This window comes from Myotis myotis, unplaced genomic scaffold (assembly GCF_014108235.1).
Source record: "Myotis myotis isolate mMyoMyo1 unplaced genomic scaffold, mMyoMyo1.p scaffold_m19_p_4, whole genome shotgun sequence".
NCBI classification, from domain to species: Eukaryota; Metazoa; Chordata; class Mammalia; order Chiroptera; family Vespertilionidae; genus Myotis; species Myotis myotis.
In genome coordinates this window covers 83,046,674-83,072,262 of record NW_023416346.1, presented here as the reverse complement: position 1 = coordinate 83,072,262, position 25,589 = coordinate 83,046,674, and the positions used below count along the sequence as shown (strand labels likewise).

Below are 25,589 nucleotides of genomic sequence, written 5' to 3'. Positions count from 1 at the left end.
GATGAGAGAGAATCTTCCATCGGCTGCCTCCCACATGCCCCCTGCTGGGAATGGAGCCAGCAACCCAGGCACGTGCCCTGACTGGGAGTCAAACCTTGACCTCCTGGTTCATGGGTTGACACTCAGCCACTGAGCCACACTGGCCAGGTGAAACTCAGATAATTTTTAAGTGAAGCTTCTGTTCTTGGAAATGGTGCCTCTAAATCAGGGGTCCTCAAACTTTTTAAACAGGGGGCCAGTTCACTGTCCCTCAGACCGTTGGAGGGCCAGACTATAGTTTAAAAAAAACTGTGAACAAATTCCTATGCACACTGCACATATCTTATTTTGAAGTAAAAAAACAAAACAGGAACAAATACAGTATTTGTATTTGCATGTGGCCCGTGGGCCGTAGTTTGAGGACCCCTGCTCTAAATATTAAGATGAGGTACTATCTATCTTAAGACTATTTTAAACAGTTTTTTATGTTAGAATTGTTTTTTTCCCTTTATTATAAACAAAGTCTCTTAATCAGATGCCCACTGTGGGTTATTAACATCTCAGAAGGATGTTTAGAAAACATCCCAATTGCTCCCAACAGTTAACCCTGGTAAGGAAGTAAATGGGAATACTTCTTAACTACCTTTCCAAGCCCTCAGTGAAGCTGGCAGCCATCAGTTAAATAAACCATTAGGTTTATTAGTTTGAGAACAGAAGTGTCGACTTGGGCAGTTTTCTAATTTGCTCATTTACCCAACAATCATTTATTCAGAGGCTACTCTGTGCCTACTAGACGTTAGATAACTCTACAAATAAAAGCTGAGACCATCTGAAACTCAAGGGGATCACCTGAATAGGAAAAAATGAATAAAACACAATTTAATAGACTTGAAAGCTTAGTAGCAAGTAGAAAACAGAAAGTGGATTCCTTAAAGCAATAGCCTTGTTCTCTTTCTGTAGTCTATTTTAAGTGGGCCCTCTGGCCCAGTATTTTCAACCTTGGAGTAGGAGCTTCGAGGAAATGGTGGTTTGGTGGTTGTTGCTTTTTTTTAAAGGATTTTTTAAGTAATGTAGTTACTAAGCAACTGCCATGACCTGCTGCTAAGTTGGAGTTCAGCAGGCAAGTCAATTCCAAAGAAGGGAATATATAAACAAGTTGTGAGAGAGGGAAAACGGCTTAAGGATAGGTTTGGTGTATTTTTTTCTGGGTTCAAGGCATATTTCTGCCTTTTACTTATCTTCCTCAAGAAAGGGCTGCCTTGTCAGAAATCTCTTTGTCTCACCCGGTTCTCCTCTTAGACCATCAGTGAGAAGCTCAGCCAGAAAGGAGCCAACTAGAGAGGGCCAGGATGGAGGGCCAAACCGTGGGATGGGGCCAGTGCTCAGGCGGCTCTAGAGGTATACAGTCCTGCTGCTGCGCTCTTGGGCAGTCCAGGGCTTCTATGACAGATCAGTCACCACCCTCTACCTTTAGATTGGGATGCCTCATTGAAATTAATGTGTTACCAGGTAACCCTCAGAACAGGGACATTGTCCTGCTGATGTTTCTCTCCCCCACACACAGCATTTAATGGGTGAGTCAGTGATTTAACTACTTCCTGTAGGATTTCAGGGACCGGAGTAGGTAATGAGGACAAATCACTATAACACCAGTGCATGATGAATGAAAGCACATGAACCTAAGCAGTTGGCTTCATTGGTATCAGTGTGAACAAAAAGAAACTGTTGAGAAGAGATTACTTTGAGAGTTAAAACCCCATTCCCTCCCCTTTAGGCTTTTTAACATTTCCCTTTATACCAGCAGTTCTCAACCTGTGGGTCATGACCCCTTTGGGGTCGAACGACCCTTTCACAGGGGTCGCCTAAGACCATCGGAAAACACATATATAATTACATATTGTTTTTGTGATTAATCACTATGCTTTAATTATGTTCAATTTGTAACAATGAAAATACATCCTGCGTATCAGATATTTACATTACGATTCATAACAATAGCAAAATTACAGTTATGAAGTAACAACGAAAATAATTTTATGGTTGGGGGTCACCACAACATGAGGAACTGTATTAAAGGGTTGCGGCATTAGGAAGGTTGAGAACCACTGCTTTATACCTAGCTGAAGGTCAGGTTGCTTTGCTGAGGGAAGTGGGGTGTCAGGTGTTGGAACAGGTGTTTTATTTTCTGCTGGTACAGTCACAAAGACTACATGGGGATGCTTCTTGCCAGCCCTCCATGGTGCATGAAAATGCTTTTGTGGAATTTCCCCTCCCACCCCCCGGAAATGTGTTTATGTTTTAGAGCAATTCCCCACCTTCAATCCCTAGAATAAATTTTGACTTCTTTTAAATTCAGCTGGTCATAATGAAGCATGCCTGTTTTCTACCATTTCCACAGCCTGTGCTTTAGATATATCCATTTCATGTAGCAATTAAAGACTTGAAAAATGTTGTGGAATTGTGTGTGTGTAATGAGTATCATGATTTAAATGTATTAGGACAGTGTCACAGTAAGGCAGTCCTATAAAAAAGCCTTTTATAATAAAGTTATAATGGCTATAGTTTTCCTAATCAGGTTTTCTTAAATTTGGTGTAAACCTATAGTTACTTTCACAGAGTGATAAGGTGGTTCAGGTGGTTAAGATGGTGTCAGCAGGCCTCCAAGCTGGGCCTGTATTTATGATCCTACTGACTAGGTGATTTTGGAGGAGGGAGGTATTAGCAGACTTCTAGGATTGAGTGAATTTAGTTTTAATGTTTAATTGATACTGAAGCCAAAGCCCCTGTTTGTTAAATGGGAAATAACTAGAGAATTTGTTTTAATGTTTTAATGTTTAATTGATACTGAGGCCAAAGACCCTGTTTGTTAAAATGGAGATAACTCAGGGGAGCTTTGTGATCTCCTTATCTGATTGTGAGGTTTGTTTGTTTTTACTTTGGCACAGGGTTCCAGTATTCCCCCTCAAAAAAGACACCTAGAAACAAATCGGCTTCCTTGCCTAACAATAATTTAATGGCCTCGGGTCCTTTCCAGCCCCTCCACCCTGCTCTCATGGCCATCTGTTCCCTGCAGTCCTCTTTTTGGGAAATTCTTTCCCATCTGCTCTCCTTGGGCCTTAGCGCCTGCTCTAAAGATTTATGAAAGCCACACTGGAACCTCCTTCCAGTTTTCTTTTAAGGATTTCAAGGCAGATAAAAGCCTTTTCCATTTGATACATCAAAATGTTACTCCTTTTTCAGGTGTGTTCTTTCCTTCTATGAGTGTGTAGGGTGGAGGGAAGTCTGCCTTTTTGTGCCTGGAGGAGGGACTCTGCCTATCCAGGCAAAGATTGACTGGGCTGGCTCTGGCTGCATGAAGCCAAGTGTCCTCTGGCTCGGGCCACAGGCGTGCAGGTTCAGTGCCTCTCCTTGGCTTCATTCTTTTCCTTGTCTTCCTGACAGAGTACAGTCGCTTTGAATCGAAGATACATGACTTGCGAGAACAAATGATGAACAGCAGCATGAGCTCTGGGTCTGGGTCCCTCCGGACAAGTGAGAAGAGGTCCTTGTATGTCAGGTGAGTCCCACTTCCAAGCCATAGGCCTTGTGCTGCACAAGGGGAGTCTGGTCCAACCCAGCCCTTGTTTACCTAGTGGGGTAGGGAGTGTGTACTCCCAGCACTACAACAACACTTCCAACTCTGTGCTCAGATTGTGTACTTTCTGGCCAGTACTATCTCCTCCTGGTCAGGAGCTGGCTTGGCTTCTTCTTTTTTGTTCATGAATGACTCAGTATGGGAACTTTTTAGTGTGCTCCAATCAGAAAGGGCTATTGGGTGATTGTTGCTAGTCAGCATTCAAATAGCACTGGTATATTCAAAGTATTTTGCTTACAATTTGTGATTTGAGGGGGAAACTTTGCATCCCTTCTCCCTTTCACATGTGCATAATACACCCCAGGCTTTATATCTGAGCGTATCAACTACCACTGTGTTCTGGTCCAGGGTCTCTTTTAAGAGACCAAGGAACTGACAGGTTGTTGCATTCTTTTTCTCTTTTTTTTAAATTGTGTTTGCTTGCTCCCTGCTGCACTGGTCTGCTGTATCTGAGTCATGGGACATGGGGCAGGATGGTGTGCATTCCCCAGGAAGGGCGGGTGGATGTGCAGCTTTGTGTGTATTGCTGCTGAAAATTATTCCAAGATATTGTCCAAGGTTGAGCTTCTGACCCTCAAGGCATATTGTCATACTTTGTCAGGTCAAAGTACAAACCTCCTGGGGAGTTGGACTGCTAAATGAACACTATGGCCTCCTGGTAGAATTAATTTCCTTCTTCCTGCCTGGGCTTCTTGGCAAAACTCCAATAGTTGGTGCAAATATGTTGTATCTCTCCAAGGTTAAACTCCTTAGAGAAAGAGGTGGTGGGATTACTCCCCTGAGCCAGCTGCCTCCTTCCTCCCTCCCTGGGTGTTTAATACTTACATATGGGGTTGTATAAACCTCTTGGGTTGAACTTTTTCTAGTGGCCTCTGATACCAGCTGGGAGGTTAGGAGGTGAGGTTGCATATGCTAGTTGCCCAGCAACATGACAGCTGTTCTGTGCTTGGGGTTGGAAATGAAGATAGCCAACTGACAGAAAAGCTAATTGCAGCTCTTTTCAGAGTAGTTGATTTTTTTTTTCTTCAGTTGGTCATTTATCTGTGACCCTACTGCTAGGAGTGGGGCAGAGGGAGCCCCACTTTGAGCCTGAAGCCCACTAACCCCTTCATGGTTCTTTTCTAAAATAAGCACTTAATTCCACTCCTTGTGGAGCAGCTTTCTTCACATGTGCTGTGCTCACCTCCCGCTGAGAAAGGAGGAGAGCAGGAAGGCTGGAGTAGTCACAGTGATCTTTTCAGTCTCCTGACACTGGGGCACTGATGGGGAGGATAAGCAATGCACTGTGGTCCCCCCTCCTGCCCCCTGCTAAAGGGTAGTACTTACGTGACTTGGTCAGGATTGTTCCGTTCTGTGCTTTCAGCCCCCACAGATGTGGCACTACAGAGTGCGTGGGAAGCTACTCTTTAGGCAAGACAGTTTTTTCAGAGAGCTTTATTTTTAGATTTTCCCTCTCTGTCTATCTTGTGCTAGAGCTCGCCCTGCCTGAGCAGGAGCAGTGGGGCATTAGCTCCCAACCTGGAAGACCTGGAGCCCTCTTCTCTGGCCCCAGCCAGGAAAACTCTGGGGAGGAGGGTGGAGATGCACTCTGGTTCTAGCTAAGCAGTTTATCCAGTTTACATAATCTGTTCTTAACCTTATCTTGATAACATTGTATCATCTGAGCAAAGCAAATATGGTTTAGGATAGTGAACATTTGTGATCACTAGACTTAATTAAAAAATAATATTTCCTGGCTGAAGCAGTGACCTGAGGTCCTTCGCTAAGCTAACCCCTCTCCTGGAGCCAGGCTTGCTCTATTTCCTTTTGTGCTTGTTTTGAGCCTTTCACTCTACACTTGGTTCCCTTTCTTCCACATGTAAACATATTCAGCTTTCATCCATTCTTAAAAGAAAAGAAAAAAATTCCCTTGATAGCAGTTGTCCCTTAAACTCTCATCTTGTCTCTCTTCTTCTGTTTCCCACATTTATTTGCCCAATTCTGTGCTAGGAAACACTAGTTCCTGGAGAGGTTGGTAGTATTATGTAAAAAAAAAAAAGTGTTTCAGGAAGTTGAGCAAGTGCAGAATTAAAAAGAAAAATAGGATTCTTCTCTGTGATTAATCTCCAGGACAGACTTACTAGGCAGTTTCTCCAGTAGATAGGAGGGAGCATGAAAGCCTTATTTGGAGAAACCCGTCTTACCATGCAGGTTGGGAAGTGTTAGAGTCATCTGTCCTTGCTGCTGATATTTCTCCAAATTACCTCTCTTTCAGTAGGAGGGGAAGTGTGCATCTGCTTTTCAGTTTGGTGTTGTGATCCCAGCAGCTCCAGCGGAGCAGATGCCCAGGTCTGCCAGGAAGCAGTGGTGACCTCTTAGTCGTCAAATTCAATGACTGGTTTACTGATCCTCTGCCTTCTTCTTCTTCACCACATTTGTTTCCATGGCTTACTTGTTTTTTTTTTTCTTTTTTTAATATATTTTATTGATTTTTTTACAGAGAGGAAGGGAGAGGGATAGAGAGTGAGAAACATTGATGAGGAGAAACATCGATCAGCTGCCTCCTGCACACTCCCTACTAGGTATGTGCCCACAACCAAGGTACATGCCCTTGACTGGAATCAAACCTGGGACCCTTGAGTCTGCAGGCCGACGCTCTAGCCACTGAGCCAAACCGGTTAGGGCTGTTTTTTTTCTTTAAAGGCTCTCTTCCTACCTCGCTGAGCATTCCTCAATCCTGTTCATTACCTCTGCCCCAAAATGGCAATGTCATTTACTTTCTTTTTTTAAAAAATTTTGTTTTATTACTTAAAGTATTACAAAGTATTTCACAACTTCAAATCATGTCATTGTGTAAGTGATGCCCCGGATCTCTTTACTGAACTGCAGACATGCATAGCAACTACTTGCTGGACATAGGCCTGAACTGGCCCTCCCAGTGCAGGGTGTTCAAAATGGACCCCCCACCCCACTACTCCTCACTTACCTTATCTAAGTTAATTGCATCAGCCTATCATGTGGAAAAGGAATTAAATTTGTTCTGTCACCCAAGGCAGATCTCAGCTCAACAAGAGGAAGAAATTGCTAATGATTAAAGTTGTTTGCCAATGAATGGTCTGCTTCCAGAGATAGTAAGTTTGATCTTTTGTCACTGGAGGTGTTGTGGAATAGGCTAGGCAGCCATTTGCCTGGGTGTCCCAGAGGGACTTGAAGGTAAGGCAACAATCTGGACATGCTCTGCTCAGAAGCTTTCAGTAGTTCCCTAGTGTTTTCTGGATAAAGGGGAACGGACCTTTAGAAAAAACCCACTACACATCAGGACCTTTGTTATCCTCTTGAAATTGCTTTTAAAATCTTTTTAATGATGTTACAAAATAGACATCATTATTCTCATTTTGCAGATGAGAAAACTGAGATTCCAGTTAGCCAAGCCCGGCCAGCGTGACTCAGTGGTCGACCTATGAACCAGGAGGTCACGGTTCGATTCCCGGTCAGGGCACATGCCCAGGTTGCAGGGTCAATCCCCAGTGGGGAGCATGCAGAGGCAGCCAATCAACGATGCTCTGAGTTAGACAGCCAAGAAGTTCCCAAACTGGAATTTGCCCCTGGTTGTTCAGACTACAGAGGGTAGTTCTCCCAGCATTTCTCAAACTGCTAGGAATCAGCTGTCATGCTAGTGAAAGTACAGATTCACAGGCTCCTCTCTGTCAATTGGATTCACCAGTTTGGGGAAATGTATGTTTTTAACAAGCAATCAGGATACTCAGGAATGACCACTTGTGTGTCACAAGAGACATTTATTTGTTTCACTCAAACTATTACACTTTCTTTAGCTCTTACTGCATGGAAAGTAGTAAATAAAGCACAGGGCTAAGAATATGGGCCTGGTTGTGGGGATAGATTCAAGGAGGCAGCAGCTGTGGTTCCTACCCTCCAGCAGCTTGCTGTCTACACGGAAGGCACTGAGCCGCAAGTGATTTAAGTGAAGGAACCCTTTTCAGGTGGGGTTTCACCTCATTCTTCTTGCTGTTGTTTCAAACCCTTGTGATATGTTTCTCCTGCCTTCCCTTCCCCTTAGTCTCCATCTTCCTCTGGTGTGTATGGGGTTGCAAATCTGTTTTGATGCAAGTAACACCCTGCACTGAGACAGGTGAAAGCTTAGGGAGCTGTAGCTCTGTATGAATCACAGGGGAGACAGGATTTGGGAAGCAGGGAGAAGGAGGAAGGAGAGATAATGGTGTTTGCAAAACAAAACTCGGTTTTAAAGTCACTAGTGACTTAATGGAAAGGCCTTTCCTACCCTTTACCATACTAGGATCATCTCTTAAATGATACAGGCATATGAGCAGAGCCCCTCTTTCTGCACAGTGTAGGGCCTTTGGTGAATTTACCTTCCACACTGGAAAAGCCCGCAGAAATATGCCTCTCTTGAGCCTCTTGCTCAGTAGGGGGGTGGCTATGTGTTTAACTCAGGGACTTCCAGGAACTTCCAAATTCTATACTCATATTTTTTTAATTTATCTATAGAAGGAATGAATGAAAGACCTTGTACTCCAAAGGTTGCCAAAAGGCTTGGTAGTACATTTGTAGAAATAGCTTTTGAAAGTCTGTTCTGGCTAGCGTGCCTGCATTTTTGCAGCCACAGGACAGCATCAGGCATTTTGGGAATCCCGGCTGGCCATCTGCCATCCCAGTCTTCTTTCCACTCTGGGAAGGAAATCATGTTGGGGCATCTGTAGTCTCGAGTCAAGAAATGATGTCAGAAATATTGGCTCGATCATCAAAGGCAGCTAGAGAATGCTGCTTGTCAACAAGCAGACATGACTTGTGCAACTACCCTGTGCTTTAGCCCAAGTGGTGCTTGGGGGAGGCTGACTTGGTGTTACTCATTAATGCGTTTCCATAGTGGATTAAGATGACAACAAGGTAATATTGGCAGGCTTCACTATCAGATAGGATTTTTGGGGTGATGGTGATATGCATCTGGAAAAGCCATAACCATTTAAGATGTACATGATTTTGAAATGTATTAACTGTCAAAGATAATAATTTAAACTCTTCTTTTGAGTTCTTTTTAGGGGGAGGCAACCCATTATCTAAATACATTGAAGAGGCAAAACTGGCTATTTATGTAGAGTGATTCAGACAACATCAGCTACCAGAGGGCAGGGCAAAGTTTCCACTATCAGCGATTCTGGAACTGCCTGTTGCTAAGTCATATACCCTAAATGCCGGTCCTAGACCTCTGTTTAGAATCCCCTTAGCTGAATGCCCCTGTAACTTCAGAATTGCCCTCAGAAGTCTGAAACTTTGAGACAGACTAAGGAGGTGTCCTTCCATGTTGTCCATGGACCCTTCCTCAGGGTACGCAGGGAGGTGTGGTGTGCTGTCAGCTGTGCTTGCACCTCTTATGATGACCCATCTTGTGTCTACTTGAGTAGTCAAGTTTGGCCTTTTTGGTTGTTGTTCAGAAGCTGCTGGAAATTTTAACTATTAACACTGAGGTCAGGGGTTGAGTTGTTGCTGCTTTATAGCTCTCTGCATATTTTATATTGAGCAGGCAAGAAAGGGGCTGCTCAGTTTTCAAGTAATATGTGCCTATTATCTGGTACTTTCTGTCTCGGATAGCTCAGGCCACTTTAACAAAATACCACAGACTGGGTGGCTTAGAGAACAGACATTTATTTCTCACAGCTCTGGAGGCTGGGAAGTCCAAGATCTAGGTGCTGGCAGATTCAGTGTAAGGTTTGTAGATGGCCATTTTCTTGCTGTGTCTTCATGTGGCCTTTCCTGGGTGTGTGTGAAGAGAGGGGGGAAATGGAGGGAGGTGGGTGGGGAAGAGAGAGAGAAAATTCCTGTCTTTTCTCATAAGGACACTAATATCATGATCAGAGCCCCTCCCTCATAACCTCATCTAAACCTAATCACTTCCCAAAGGCCCCACCTCCTGATACCATCACATTAGGGACTGGGGACTTCAGCATATGAATTTTGGGGGTACACATTCAACCCATAATACTGACCAAAGGAAGAAAGCAATGTCTTAGACTCCAGCTGATAATGAGAGGGAAATACAGTGGGAGAACACTGGGAGGTTGTTCTGTGCCCCCCACCTCAGTCTGGTCTCACCTGCCATTTGGGAGCAGTAGATGCGGCCTTGGTCCTCAGAGGGCTTCTCCTTTGGTGATAAAATATAAAAGATTAAAAAACTGCAAGAGTTAAATAGCAATAAATGGAAAATAGAAAGGTCACTGCTAAATATATAGTATGAATTTGGAAGAAGGAAATTTGTAGTGGGTAGGGTCACAGAGAAAGGTGGGACTTGCGTTGGGCCTCAGAGGAGTTGCTGAGGGCATGAGGGGACAGGCAGAGCCTCCCAGGCCAGGCAGAGGGCTAGAGCCACAGGCAAAGAGCTGGGCATTTTGGTGGTTGAGTGCATTTGAAGTAGCCACTTGGCCTTTGAGGCTGAAGGGCTCTTGTTTACTTTGCTTTGAGAAACCTGCCTGACCAGTTTTCTTGAGAGTTCCCATTTTCTTGGCATTCCTGTTCACTAAGATACCAGGCTGTGCCTGATACTTGTGATTTCTTTGGATCTTGCATATCCATCCCTCACAATTTAGGATCAGAAGTGTAGAGACTGTGGCCTGGTAATCTATTTACTTTGAGCTGATTATATTCCTGCTTTCCCATCAGGCAGTGGGGTCCCAGTTAAAAGGAAGATTAGGCCAAGTGCCCCAGAGCACGTGCATCAGCCCTGTGAACAGGCACACAGTTCTTAGTGGATACTGTTTGAAGGTCACCACTTCAACAACATGTCTTGCTGCTTTCTCCTTGGGAAGACAGACAGCAATATTTACAGCTGCCATGCCGAAGCTTAGCTTGGGACCTCCAACCTGCAGACCCTAGGAAGAGCACATCTGCTTTTAGTGCTGCTGTGACTCAGCTCCAGATTGCCTACTTTCTCTTTGTTTTGACATGCCACGTTCCAAGAATTTCATGGAGGACTGGTCAGGTCTGAGGGAGCACTGTGTCAGGAGAGAACAAAGCTTATGGAAATATTACCGTCCACAGCCTAAGGTCACAGTGAGCGATTACATGAAAGATGATTGTCTAACCCTGAATATGTTCCTCCTTGGTTATGGCCATGCACCTCTGCGAAGCCAGGGAGAGTCAGATCCTGGGTTTTCCTGCCACTTCGCAAACATGGTGGCTAGATCAGAAAAATACTAACTTATCTTAACAGCTGGTAATGATAAAAAAAAAAAAAAGCCAAGGCAATGAAACTAGTCACACAAGGCCTACTGAATGAATGCCAGACTTCTCAGGGGACTGAGGCTGTCCAGGTCCAGCTCGCCACTCTCCTGAGTACCCTGCAGTACAGCCAAGTGCGGGTACTGCTGGCCCCGCAAGCACGCCCATGCATGCTGGCTCCTTGCCTTTGTTCACTCTGTTCCCTCTAGCCGGAAGGGCCTCTCCCTATCTCTGTCTTTTGAAACCTTGAACCTTCATTGAACTTCAGTTCAAAAGTCAGCACCTTATAGCGTCCCCAAGCTAGACATGATCTGTGCTCTTAAATGCTTTTAGGCCTTGGTTTGTCCTGCTTTGTGCCTTTCGCTACAATAAGCTCTGCCAGATAGCATACTCTGCAGGCCAGAGTCACTTTGCTTCTGGATCTCCCATCTGGATGGAACACAGTTCCCCCCACAGAGTGGACTCATTTAAATAATGGAAGAAAGGTATTTTCTAGTCATAGCCAAGTGGAGCATTAGCTTTATTTCTTTTTCTTTTCTTTCTTTCTTTTTTAAGTCTAATTGTGACTGAGACCTCATGACATTTTTCTGAGGTTTAAGAGCCCAGGGCTGAAAATCACGTACCATCCAACTCTCCATGAACTCTCTGGGCCAGATTTTCATCATCTGTGAGGAAGTTTTCTAGCTCATCAAACAAAATTTCAGCAGAAAAAGAGACAAAGTAGGTTTAGAGAGAATCCATATCATGGATTTGGAAACAAATCAAAATCATGACAATGGCAGGACCAGTGAGGGAATTGGGAATGTTTAGCCTGATTGAGAAGAGCTAGGAAAGACTCAGAGACATTAAATGTTAGAGCTGGAAAGAAACTTAGAGAAGTTTAAAGGATTTCCTTTAATAGATAGGAAGTGGGACAAAGACCTCTGAGGCTCCAATGTTCTACAAAGCTCTTTTTCCATTTGCAGTTCTGATTGACAGAAAAGGAATATCTTGTTATTCATCTTCCACATTCTCAACTGAGAATGATCTTATAGTTCAGAATTTTAATTTTAAATATTATGCTGCTATGTCTTTGACAAAATCACAGTGTAAAAACCATTGTCAATTCTGTTGTTCAGTATTTCTTCTTCACAAATTCGTTAGGTAAAATCCAGACAGATTTGGGTACCACTTTTTTAAAAATATGTTTTTTTATTTATCTCAGAGAGGAAAGGAGAGGGAGAGAGAGATAGAAACATCAATGATAAGAGAATCATTGATCAGCTGCCTCCTGCATGCCCCCTACTGGGGATCGAGCCCACAACTCCGGGCATGTGCCCTTGACTGGAATCGAACTTGGGACCTTTCAGTCCACAGGCCGATGCTCTATCCACTGAGCCAAACCAGTTAGGGCTTGGGTACCACTTTTTATTAGGAAATTGCCTTTTTGATCTTGTTTGCCAGGGAACTTAGACCGATACTTATTTCTCATCTGAAGTAAATGGCTCAAGCCAGGTGCTCGGTATATCAATTTCTGCACTTTGTTTAAGTGCCTAGGGGAGTGCCTGGTCATATTAGATGCTCATAAATATTTACTTAATTAATGAAGATCCTTAAGAATAGAATATTGTATCAATATTAAAAATATTAGTTTTAAAGAATATTCAATTATATGTGAAATATTAATGATATAATTTCAAGTGACAACTAAGGTTGCAAAATTATGTATGCACAGCATGTTTCCAACTTAGTGAAATATGTATTTTTTTGTTTGTGTTTTTATTACACAATATTATACGATACCACATAAATATGAAGAGTGGTTATTTCTTTTTTTAATTTACTTTTTTTATTGTTTAAAGTATTACATATGTCTCCTTTTTCCCTGATTGACACCCCCTGCCACTCCCATCCCTGAAGGTAAGCCCCCACTGCCCCAGTGTCTGTGTCCATTGGTTATGCTAATATGCATGCATACAAGTCCTTTGGTTGATCTCTTACCCCCCACCCGCCATTTGTCTCTGGATCTATTTTTGTTCATTAGTTTACATTGATCATTATATCCTACATATGAGTGAGATCATGTGATATTTATCTTTCTCTGACTGGCTTATTTTGCTTAGCATACTGCTCTCCAGGTCCATCCATACTGTTGCAAATGGTATAAGTTCCTTCTTTTTTATAGTAGCATAGTGTTCCATTGTGTAGATGTACCACAGTTTTTTAATCCACTCATCTGTTGTTGGGCATTTAGGCTGTTTCCAAATCTTGGCTACTGTAAATTGTGCTGCTAAGAACATAGGGGTGCATATATCCTTTCTGACTGGTGTTTCTGGATTCTTGGGATATAGTCCTAGAAGTGGGACCACTGGGTCAAATGGGAGTTCCATTTTTAACTTTTTGAGGAAACTCCATACTATCTTCCATAGTGGCTGCACCAGTCTGCATTCCCAAGAGCAGTGCGCGAGGGTTCCTTTTTCTCCACATCCTCGCCACCACTTGTCGTTTGTTTATTTGTTGATGATAGTGATTCTGACAGGTGTGAGATGGTACCTCATTGTTGTTTTGATTTGCATCTCTCAGATGATTAGTGACTTTGAGCATGTTTTCATATGTCTCTCGGCCTTCTGTATGTCCTCTTTTGAAAAGTGTCTATTTAGGTCCTTTGCCCATTTTTTGATTGGATTGTTTATCTTCCTTTTGTTAAATTGTATGAGTTCTCTGAGAAAGAATAACAAAGTTGGAGGGATCACAAAACCAGATATCAAACTATATTACCAAGCCACAGTACTCAAAACTGCCTGGTACTGACACAAGAACAGTCATGTAGACCAATGGAACAGAACAGAGAACCCAGAAATTGACCCAAGCCATTATACCAGCCGTGGGCAAACTACGGCCCGCGGGCCAGATCCGGCCCGTTCGGCTGTTCTATCCGGCCGCGGAGCCGAAAGAGCGGAGGGTTCTCTTGCTCTCCCCTCCGCTCCTTTACCAGCAGCAGTGTTAACATGGCAACGTTGGGAAACACGGCCGCAGCTCCTTCTTCTGAGTCCAGTTTAAGAACCCATTGTGGCCCTCGAGTCAAAAAGTTTGCCCACCCCTTCATTATACTCAATTAATATTTGACAAGGAGGCAAGAGGATACAATGAAGTCAAGACAGCCTCTTTAATAAATGGTGCTGGGAAATTTGGTCAGATACATGCAAAAAAATGAAACTAGATCACCAAGACACAAAAACAAACTCAAAATGGCTAAAGGACTTAAATGTAAGATGGGAAACCATAAAACTCTTAGAAGAATCCATAGGCAGCAAAATATCAGACATTTGTCATAGCAATATCTTTACAGACACAGCTCCTAGGGCAATGGAGACTAAGGAGAAAATAAACAAATGTGACTACATCAAAATAAAAAGCTTCTGCACAGCAAAAGAAACCACCCACAGAACAATAAGAAAGCCCACTGCATGGGAGAACATATTTGCCAAAGAGTGGTTATTTCTAAGTAATGTTAAATGTGATTTTTCTTTTCTTAGACCTGATATTTTCCTTACCTTTTGCAACAGCATGGATGGACCTGGAGAGTATTATGCTAAATGAAATAAGCCCGTCAGAGAAAGATAAATACCATATGATTTCACTCATTTGTGGAATCTAATGGGCAAACTAAAACAAAATATGAACAGATTCTTAGAGAGCAGACTGACAGCTGTCAGTGGGGAGGTGGTTGGGAGTTGGATGAAAAAGGTGAAGGGATTAAGCAAAAAGAAATACTCATAGACACAGACAACCCTTTATGATGATTGCTAGAAGGAAATGGGTGAGAAGAGGTAGAAGAGGGTATAGAGGGGATAAATGGTGGTATGAGACTTGACTTAGGGTGATGAACACATAATACAATATACAGATGATGTATTATAGAATTCCTGAAACCTATATAATTTTATTAACCAATATTACCCAAATAAATTCAATAAATATTTAAAAATAGTTAAACAAGAAAAATATTTTAAAGTATACTATAATGAGCTTATTATTTTAATTTAACTTTTAATGAAATCAATGAACAGTTTAAAATCTCAAATATTATAATAGCATATATAAAAATATTAATTCCTTGCCTAATCACCCCTTTTCTTGTGCTTTAAACTTGTAGCCAGTAAACTCCCTTCTAATCTTCTGTAACCTCATCCCAATTTCTCTTTTTTAAAAATATATTTTTATTGATTTCAGAGAGGAAGGGAGAAGGATAGAGAGAAACATCCATGATGAGAGAGAATCATTGATCAGCTGCCTCCTGCACACCCCCTACTGGGGATCAAGCCCAGAACCCAGGCATGTGCCCTTGGCCTGAATCTAACCTAGGACCCTTCGGTCCGCAGGCCAACACTCTACCCGCTGAGACAAACCAGCTAGAGCCCATTTTCTCTTTGTCATTTTAACATCTTGCTTTAGTCCCTCCCCAAACTAATTGGGGCTTCATCCAAGTTCTGTTGTTTTCTTTACTACATTTGTTTTGACCTTTGAAGCTCATAATGCCATTTAGTGTTTTTCATTGTCACTTAGAATAACGTCTTCACCGTGCTCATCTTTGTAGGAACAACTTCCAGAAAGCCTTCCTTGCTTCAGGAAATGCAGTCTCAAGTGTAGCACAAACACATTCAGATTTGACTGTGTCACACAGAACTCAGAACTTTGAGACAGAGCAAGCACCTCCTTCACCCTGCTGGCCTTGGCCTCTCTCCTTACTAGTCTAAATGTGTAACTTGACAAGGGAGATAAAGGGCTTTTCTTCAGAGTTTGGGTATTATCATTTTTAAATAATCTGACACTGATTTCTTTTTTTAAAAATGTTTTAAAATTGATTTTGGAGAGAGAGGAAGGAAGAGGGAGAGAGAGATAGAAACATCAATGAGAGAGAAACATCATCAGTTGCTGCCTCCGGCAGGCCCCTAGTGGGGATTGAGCCTGCAGCCCGGGTATGTGCCCTGACCAGGTATCAAACCAGTGACCACTTGATGTATGAACGATGCTCACCCAGCTGTGTCACACAGGCTGGACTTGACACTTATTTCTTAAGGATTCTGTTTCAAGAAGTTTCAAAAGTCAGTGGGTATTTCACTCTCCACAGTTTTTTTTACTATATTCTCTATTCCGTTTGGGCCTGCATGTGAGGAAATAGTGTGTTTTCCTTGGCAGCTTCCATCTGAGCCCTAGTATAACTTATTGCAGGTAGATGTCTAAGTCTTGGACTAGTTCTGGGAAATCCACCAGGCTGTGTGTGCAGAGGTGTTAATGGGAAAATGAAGAAGACAACCAGAGCCTAGGTTGCAAGTAGAAAAATAGAAACTTCTCACTGAAGTCACCCATTTGTGGGAACTCCATTTGAGGAGAGATGCAGTGGAGGCTAAAAGGAAACACTTTCAGGCAGGTGAATTGTTCCCTGGGCAGGAGCTCTGGTGTAAAAGACCAGCTTCATCAGAGCCCAAGTCAGCTGTGGATCCTCAAGGATTGAGTTTGTAGCTTCAGTCTAAATTTGCCTTCAAATCCACCTCTACCCTGTTATCCCATTACATATGAAGTCAGACTTATGTTCTTAAGTCTGTCTTGAAGTATCACTTCCCTACTCTCAAACCTTCAGAGGCCTTCTAAAATGTGCCTTCGATCTTTATTTCCAACCTCATTTCCTATGACTTCCAGCTGCACCTCCTCTTTCTCAAGCCTGCATGGTATAGCTCCCTCCCAACCTTCTCCCATTGTCCCCTTTATCTCTTCGCTCTGCATGGCTTGTCACAGGACCTGACTTCTGTCCCACGTTAGTTAGGTGTGTAACCTATATCAAATTATTCTTCTTCTCAGAGCCTCTATTTTCTTATATGTATATATCAGACAGAGAGACAGACTGAACTAGGAGACTTCTTCTTAGGTTCCCTTTCAACTTTATCATCATGTGGGTCAACATCAGCCTTAACTTTTTTCTTGGCTGCCCCAGGACACAGGGCCCTTTTCTCATTTGTGTTTCTACAGCATCGAATACCATTCTATACCATTCATTGTTTGGGGTTGTAGTTAACATTTTTATGTCCTATCTTCAACTGCTTTTTGAGGATACATTTGTAAATAGAGAAAGCCCATTGGTAGAGCTAATTTGTTTCCCTAGGACAGTGATGGCGAACCTTTTGAGCTCGGTGTGTCAGCGTTTTGAAAAACCCTAATTTAACTCTGGTGCCGTGTCACATATAGAAATTTTTTGATATTTGCAACCATAGTAAAACAAAGATTTATATTTTTGATATTTATTTTATCTATTTAAATGCCATTTAACAAAGAAAAATCAACCAAAAAAATTAGTTTGTGTGTCACCTCTGACACACGTGTCATAGGTTCGCCATCATTGCCCTAGGATGTGGGTGAGGGAGAGGTCTATTGAGTGTCTTCTTGTGTCTAGAAGCTGGGAAGAGATGGGAGTCAGAAAGATTGTCCCTTGATGGGGAATAAAATGTTTGTTTGAGAACCTGGCACACATTAATGTCGGGCTGACAGAAAATAATTTTTTCTGGGCTACTGTGAGGCTGTTGGATCTGCGCTGACCCTGTGGGTTGGCCTTTCAATGCCATCCTTTCAGAGTGTCGGCTACCTGGCATTGAGGGTTACAATGATCACTTCATCTTCCACTGTGCGTTTCAGGGCCCTGTTTGATTATGACCGGACACGGGACAGTTGCCTGCCAAGCCAGGGGCTCAGCTTCTCCTATGGTGACATTCTGCATGTTATTAATGCCTCTGATGATGAGTGGTGGCAGGCAAGACTGGTGACCCCACATGGAGAAAGCGAGCAAATCGGTGTGATCCCCAGTAAGAAGAGGTGAGTTGTCATGATCACAAGAGAGGCCTTCCTCATCCTTTCCTTGGTACTGATTTCTTTTTTGCTGATTATACTGTAAGTTGCTTGCAAAGGGTTTGCTTCATTATTCCTTTTTGGTAGAGAGTTGGTACTCAGGACATGGTTATGACTCAATGAACCAAAAGGTGGCTGCTGTGTCCATTGCAATCCACTGCTGAGACTATGCACTGGCAGTAATAGGACTTGTTTCTGTTTCCAAAACAGGGTCGAAAAGAAAGAAAGAGCTCGATTGAAAACCGTGAAGTTCCATGCCAGGACGGGCATGATTGAGTCTAATAGGGTAAGTGGGGATCCCCAAGGGAGTCAGCCAATATGTGAAGAGGAGTAAGAAGCTTGGAGTCTGTGTGGTGGATAAGAGAACTGGGGACAACAAAAGAATCCCTTTTTGTCAGGGGCTGGCTCTGTCCTATCAGCATACTGACTGCTTTTCGGAGAACAGAGAGAGGGCCCTCAAACTCCCCAGCCCGTGTGTGTGCTCCTTTTCCCGGGGAACTGGTTCTTGTTGTGGTGGAGTCGGAGTGTCTGCAAGGCTGACTGGCTTGGGGCACATGAAACAACTGTGGGTGTCTCCCTGGCTGCAGACACTGTTGGAGTTGTGGGGACCCTGAACAGAATCTGGCCTCATCATCTAGCCAGGGAGGCAGCCCCACAGCTCTGACTGCCCTTCAGACCAGATGAGGATTGAGGGCTCTTTCCATTCATTCCTGTTCTTCTATGAGCTTCACAGGCCAAAGAAGTTCCGATGGTAGCAGTAGAGGGAAGTTATCAGTAGCATCTTAGGGCATGTGTCCAGGTGGCTACAGTGACCTTTGTGCTTTAGGAAGTACCAGTGAGTGCTGTGAGTCTGGATTAGGTAGAAACGTCTAACATCCCTACAACATTTTCCTGTAAACATAATTTTCCTCTTACATCAACTTTCATTTAATCTCATAGACTCCATTTGTGAAAAATGGTCTTTTATTTAGCTCACCATTGTCTCCATTTTAGTTTTTCTTGCATGCTTTAAAATCCATTGTTTTGTTTTTCTTCTTCTGTCCTTCCCCTCCATCTTCATGTTCTTTCACAGTCGATCAAAACGAAACGTAAAAAGAGTTTCCGCCTCTCTCGAAAGTTCCCATTTTACAAGAGCAAAGAAAACATGGCCCAGGAGAGCAGCATACAGGAACGTAAGTAGCAGCAGGGTACAGAGAGCAGCTGGCGTGCAGCCCCGCCCTCTTTCTCATTTGCACCTCCCCTTGTGAGAGGACTGGGAACGTGTGTGTGCTGGCGTGTCCATGTGTGCATGCGTGTGCATGTGTACCTGCTTGTTGGCAGAGTCAGGGTAGCAGTTGGTCTGCACAGGGAGACATTGGGTCTTTTTGTCAAGCTCGTCACTCTAAAGGAATGTTGGAGGCTCTGAGTAGAAATGGTTCCGGGGCTGGCCTCCTAGAAAGTCCTGGTGCTGGTATTGGGAGTGCCAGGCTGAGCTCTGCTGTGGTGGTGATGAGCAGTTCTCAGCCACAATGCCAGCTTTGGAAAACTGGATTTTCAAGAGAACCAGGTCTAGGGACTCAGTGTTGCTCTCCTTGGCTTCCTCCTCTTGTGTTTTCTTTCCCTTAACTTCACTTGCCTGTGTCAAGAGAAGAGCCTTTTCTTCGCTGGACACCTGGAATTGGGCCTACGTCTTGAATCACACACACGTGCATTTACACACAGGATGTCCACGTGGCTCTAACAAACCCATATTGTCCCAGAGTGATTACAGAGCCAGCTTTCAGAATAAAAACCTTCCTGAAGGAATTGACATGGAAGGGGGACTACTCAGCATTGTCCAAATAAAGATTTATTGAGAAATATGAAGCTGCTTTGGTAGAAAAGACCATATAGCTGAGCTAAATGAACTTTAATAAAAATTTTCACCTGAGGATATGTGTTGTTGTTGGTTTTTTTTTTTTAATTTCTAGAGAGAGAGGGAGCGAAGGAGAGAGAAAGAGAAACCTTGATGTGAGAGAGAAACATTGATAGGTTTCCTGCACGTGCCCCAACCAGGGGTTGAACCCACACCGTTTTGGTGTAAAGGATGACATTCCAACCAACTGAGCCACCTGGCCTGGGCTAACTGAACTTTTTATGAACCAGTTTAATCCTGAGAATATTCATATTCTGACAGATGCCTTAGAAATTAACTGTTCTGACCTGTCAGGCTGGTGAAATATTTCTCATGTGGTTCATGGTGAATTATAAACCTCTCTTCTGCCTCACAAGGAGGGGTCTTGGGGTCCTGGGCTATTAGGACTGGCTAGTTCAGATAGGGAATGCCCTTTTCCTAGGCCAACCTGATTCATGGTCATGGTATATGTAGGTCATTGCCATCTAGGGTAGTTGCTAGGAAAGACAAGGACACCTTCATCCAGATGAAGGGTATGGCTCACAATCCCAGGGAGCTCAATAAGAGCACTAGGTGTAGTTGGTTCTGCTTGTGAGCAGTAGGAGATGGTCACCACAGTTCACCAGATGAGTCCCAGAACCTCTGAATTGAGCCTGGAGGGGTGCACTGTTGAGTGGCCCAGCTGATGGGTAGTTTACCTGTTGGGTAAGAGATGAAGCTGCCTAGTGCTTATCCTCTGAAAGCTGAGCTCAACCCCCATGGTCTACACAACTCAGGTCAGCTGTGAAGGCCACTCAGACTGCATGAAGCTTTCCCTGAAGGCTTTGGGCAGAGGGAATCAATACTGGGGGAAAGCTCCTTGGGATGATGACAGTTCTGCCTGCCTACCTGCCAAACATAGGTGTTTGCTCTTCATGCACTACAGAGGGAAATGGTGATTTCAGGGGCAAAGCAGAGACCTAACTCTATAAAGACAAATTTAGTTAAGGCATGTGCTCCAAGCCTTGAAATGTCACCTGCCCTGTTGGCCTGTAGGCTGTAGACCACCTGAGATAGTCCTCTCCAAGTCCCTCTAGCAGCAAATGAAGTCCAGGTATCTTATTTGACCTGGGACGTTCTTTCTATAGCAAAGTTCTTAACCTCACTATAGCTATAGGTCTTCATAGTGTTTCATACTTCTGTCACTAATGCTCACCTGGCTCTGTATTCTTCCTTCCCCTGTCTTTTTTCTCTATTTTCTCCCTCCCTCCCTCCCTCCTTCCTTTCCTCCCTCCCTCCCTCCCTCTCTCCCTCTTACCGCTCTCTTTTTCCTTGCTGTCTGTGAAATCAGGACTTCCCTGGGTTAAGTGACGATTATTATGGAGCAAAGAACCTGAGTAAGTCAAACGTACACACCGTATTCTGGGCATGAATGGTGATGCTGGGGTTGGGGGTGTAGGGGACGTGGGTGTGGGTGAGGGTGAAGGGTGAAGGGAGGGCAGTATTTGTGAGAACTCTAATGCCACAATAGGAGGAAGTAGAAGTGGCTGTGAATGTCATACTTCTACTCTGGGTCCCTGGTACCGTAATAAAAGCCTGTCATTCATGTCTGTGTTTTCCTTTTATACCTTGGAGTGGTGGGGAGCCCAACCCTTGTCATCCCACCTTATAAGTGAGGTGGGCAAAAGTACTTCTCCAGGGTGATTACTCAGCTCATCTATAGCCTGTTGTTGAGGTGAGGGATGCCTGCTGGTTGGAGTCTTCTCCCAGTGACCCAGCACTAAAGTATTGGGCTTGGGAATGAACTGATTCACTCTATTTAACTAGGGACAGGAGCACTGTGAAGCCCTTTACCCAGTGTGCATCTGGGATCTCCCAGCCGTTCCAGGAACTCAGCAAACAGATGCAGGCTGGCTTTCTACAGAGCATTTTTAAGGGGCTGAGCTGGAGGGGGTTGCAGCAGCATTTGCGGACCATCTATATCTAGTGCTTTAACTTGTGAGAATCCTGACTGGCCTCTCCTCTCTGAAAATAATTCTAGAGTAGAAAATGAAGGGATACAGATGGCAGGGCCATAGTGCCCCCACTGTGCACAGAGGAGCACATACATGCAGCCATGCCAGGCAGCTTCCGTGAGCATACCCTCTCCCTCAGTAAGCCCTAAAGGCGAGAAGGTGGAGGAGCGTCCTCAGGATTGCTCAGGAACTAGCTGTGGCTGCTGAGTCAGCCAGTCCTTCCTGGGGGCCACAGCATATCACGGTCTGGAAAAGTGTCATCTTGGCTGAAATGAGCAAAGTCTCTCTCCATAGTTTGTTGTGTCCATGTTTCATCTTCATTTGCCTGTTGTCTGGGGAGTGGTGGGTGGGCTTTGTTTGGGCCAGACTGCCTTGTGCCTCCTGTGTGTGTGCCTCTTCGCCCACGCCCGGATGTGGGCAGGTCCCAAGGCTCTGAGACAGGAGAGCTGTCTTGTCCTCCAGGTGTTCTTTGTTGTCTGTATTTTGCCACGTCTGTCGGGTGGATGGAGGAGCACCCCTCACCGCTCAGGCCACACCCTCCCTTCTAGGTAGTGGTGGCAGGAGAGCTGCTGGTCCCACCAAGTGGTCAAAGCATTGTTACCTGGTGACTGCGCAGCCTGCCCAGTGCTTGGCCTTATCATTTAGGAGCACCGCGCAGTTCTGTATTTTGGGGCCTCTATCTGGGAGGAAAATTCAAGAGCAGCCTGGTCCCTGGACTTTTCTTTGCTACTGTCACTGCCTTTCCTTTCCTATTGGTAGCCTTGGGAGATACATTTTGACATAGGAGTTGGAAGCCATCCATTTCAGGTCTTTGGATTCAGATGAAGAGGAAGCTGCCAAGGAATGGAGGGCTTGTGGTGTAGAGGGAGGGACTTGGCAGACCAAGAGGCTCTGTGGACTAGTATGAGGTAGCCGGGCTCAGGGTTGGAGGTGTGCCTCCCAGTTGGTAGTCTGGATGTGGCAGGTCTCCTGTGGCCTGATTAGGCTGACGGCTCAGTGTCTTGCTCCTGGAGCATTTGAGTGTTGTGCCACGTGTGACCTGTCAGGGGTGTGTTCTGAATCGGAGTCTCTTTCTTGTTGGCTTGCAGAGGGAGTGACATCCAACACCAGTGACAGCGAAAGCAGCTCCAGTAAGTGTGTGTCATTCTCCTCCATGTTGTGTTGCTCCACCATGTGTCCCAGCCACCCTCATTCCAGCATCACAAGGCTACCGTTTCTGTTGAGAGGCTAGTGCTTCTTTCAACCATGTGCACTTTCAGATCCTGGACATGCTGTGGCCATTTTGTTCTTCTGGGATGGGCTTCAAGCCGCGAATTAAAGGAGATTAGAAGTCTGCTGTCCTGCCAGGGACCTCACTTAAAGCATCCCTGGGGCCCTGGGAAGGGTGAGCTGCCAGTGAGGAAATCCCTGCCATGGGACATTATGGGCTGTAGATGCTGCCAATTTTATATATTTGCTCAAAGACAAAAAAAAAAAAAAAAAAAAAAAAAAAAAAAAAAAAAAAAAGATGGCTCCTGTGGGATAGTGTCCTGAATTGCCTTGCCAGGTCACCAGGCCCTCCTGGGTTAAGGCTTGGTGTCCTTGCCTTTTAGTGGGTTAAATAATCAGGTACCTGTCCCATTTGCCTTCAGAGATTCTGTGACTAAGCTAGAGAAGCCACAGACCAAACTCCATGAACTTTAGGTGCACTGGCCTCTTGGCAGTTGTGGCTAGAGGCCTTGGAAAATCTGCCCAGGAGTCTTCAGCTCAGAGGAAGCCTGTGAACAGGCATCCTGGGCTTGATGCAAGCTTTGCTGCCTTCCCTGGCACTGCCACCAGCTGCTTTGGCACCTCCAGGCACTCAGCACCCAGTGACTTGGCAACTGTTTTGGGAAAAGCTCATTACTAGGATACAGTGAGGAGAGTGCAGGCCTCAGCATGGTCTTAAAGGGCACTGGGGACCTTACCCCAGTCTTATGCCATTTTTCTGGATGCTTCTTCCAGTGAATGGGGCAATAGATAGACCCTTAAAAGGCCAAAGTTAGGCTGCAGCTCTGGGGACCTGCAGAGACAGGGACAGGAGTAGTGTGTCTTGACCAGTTGAAGCTTCCCTGTAATTCTTATCAGAGCAAGTGGGCAACTGAGCACAGGTGACTGTCCTTAAGAACAGTTCCTGAAAACTTGGGGTGGTTTCTGGTGCAGGCTTCATGATTTCTGGGTCACGCCTCTGCTTAGCTATATTTTGCTGAACAAGAAGACTCCGGCTCCTGCCAGGGTGGTGAGGGCTTCCTGTGCTTTTTTTTGCCAACAGGAACCAGACAGACCCATGGATCAGGTATGAGCAGGCACAACTTGACCAGGTTGTTTTGACACATGTAGGAGTGATGTGAGTGTTTGTAGGAAGATAAGGATGTGGGGAAGCAGATTAGGGAGTGTTAACATGTCTCCCTTTTTGTTGCAGAAGGACAAGAGGATACTATTTTGTCATATGAGCCAGTGACTCGGCAAGAAAGTAAGCTATTTTCTGAGAATCTTGCCTTCCAACCAGTCTTGGCAGATATGGGGTCCAACACAATGGTGACAGGGAAGAGTGTAGGGGAGCTGGAGGGCACATGTATCCCCTGGGGCCTCGTCCTCTTCCCCTTCTTCCTTTGTTAGAGAAAGGGTGGCCTTCCAGTGTGCACACCCCCACCCCCACCCCTGCCTCACCTGTGCTCGCTGCCAGGGTGCCTTCCAAAGGGTAGGGCGGATTTACAAGAATGGCAGAGGGAGATTTCAGTGGCTGTGACCGCTGCTAAAATGGAGGTCCTGGTCATGTTCCTTCGGTGGCTGCTCTAAAAAAGCCCTGCTCTGCCCATGCAGAGATTTCTCCTGAATCTGATGGAAGGGGAGGTGCCTCGGACTTAGATATTCTCAAAGTAAAGGCTCTTTGATGTCTTTGTAGTTAAAAGCCAGTGAATGGCTGTGGACACTGCCCTGCCTGAGTGGTGGCTCCAAGCCTCAGTGTTCTGGGCAGACTTGTAGGTAGAATAGGCTGTCCAGTCGGGGCCTCGCTCACTATCTTCATGCGCTCTCTCTCCAGTTCACTATGCAAGGCCCGTGATCATCCTGGGCCCAATGAAGGACAGAGTCAACGATGACCTGATCTCAGAGTTCCCACATAAGTTTGGATCCTGTGTGCCACGTAAGAGCCCAGGAAGACCGTGGGTATTGGTGTTGGTGCCCAGTGATTTGTTGCTCTGATGTATTATGGAAAGGGTGCATTGAATACCCTAGCAGAGATTAGGCAGCACTAGATTCCCCCAAAGCTGATGGGGTTGGGAGGACTAAGACGTCAGAGCAGCCTGCTCGCTCCTTTGGGAAATGGTTGAGTGCCAATGGTTAGGAATCATTGGACAAGCTCTGGGCCCAGCCCAAGTAGGTCAGCATGGCCCACTGGATAGCTTGTCATGTTCACTGGCTCCTGTACCACCTCTGGTATCCCTGTCGAGCCTTCATCTGAAAAACCCCACCTTTCTGGTCCAGTTGAACCTGAAAGAAATAGCCCCTTGTGTATGAGAGTTGAGGTCAGAGGAGAAGTAGGCAAGACAAACTTCTTCCCACCTGCTTTCCCCACTCATCTTGCCACTGGAGTGCCCTCAGCACCCAGGTGAGAGAGGAGCATGTCATTCTCCTTGGGCTTCCCAGCATTTTCTTTCTTCCTTCAGATACTACGCGGCCTCGGCGTGAGAATGAGGTGGATGGGCAGGATTACCACTTTGTGGTATCTCGAGAACAAATGGAGAAGGACATTCAGGACAACAAGTTCATCGAGGCAGGCCAATTCAATGATAATCTCTACGGGACCAGCATCCAGTCCGTGCGGGCAGTTGCAGAGAGGGTAAGGGCAGGAGATGGCCCTGCTAGAGACGTACTGCACAGAGGGCGCACAAAAGGCTTCCTGCCACAGGTCCACTGGATCTTCCTCCCCCTGGCACAGGGCCCACCATGTGGCACTGTAACCAAAGCCGTACCCACCATGTAC

At 44.9% G+C, this 25,589-nt stretch overlaps 1 protein-coding gene across 6 annotated transcripts in view; it reads left to right on the top strand.

Annotated features, from left to right (window-relative positions):
* Positions 1-25,589, top strand: part of DLG3 (discs large MAGUK scaffold protein 3) — a 55,211-nt gene that overhangs the window by 27,517 nt on the left and 2,105 nt on the right. For 2 of the 6 annotated variants that reach the window (XM_036305316.1, XM_036305321.1), the window contains 8 exons: positions 3,421-3,535; positions 17,510-17,686; positions 17,930-18,005; positions 18,792-18,891; positions 22,675-22,716; positions 24,027-24,077; positions 24,648-24,749; positions 25,273-25,445. In XM_036305316.1, the coding sequence (XP_036161209.1) occupies positions 3,421-3,535; positions 17,510-17,686; positions 17,930-18,005; positions 18,792-18,891; positions 22,675-22,716; positions 24,027-24,077; positions 24,648-24,749; positions 25,273-25,445 (836 nt within the window). Of the gene's footprint in view, positions 1-3,420; positions 3,536-17,509; positions 17,687-17,929; positions 18,006-18,791; positions 18,892-20,922; positions 20,969-22,674; positions 22,717-23,876; positions 23,901-24,026; positions 24,078-24,647; positions 24,750-25,272; positions 25,446-25,589 lie in introns of all 6 variants that reach the window. The other 4 variants (XM_036305317.1, XM_036305315.1, XM_036305318.1 and 1 more) reach the window with 4 other exon arrangements.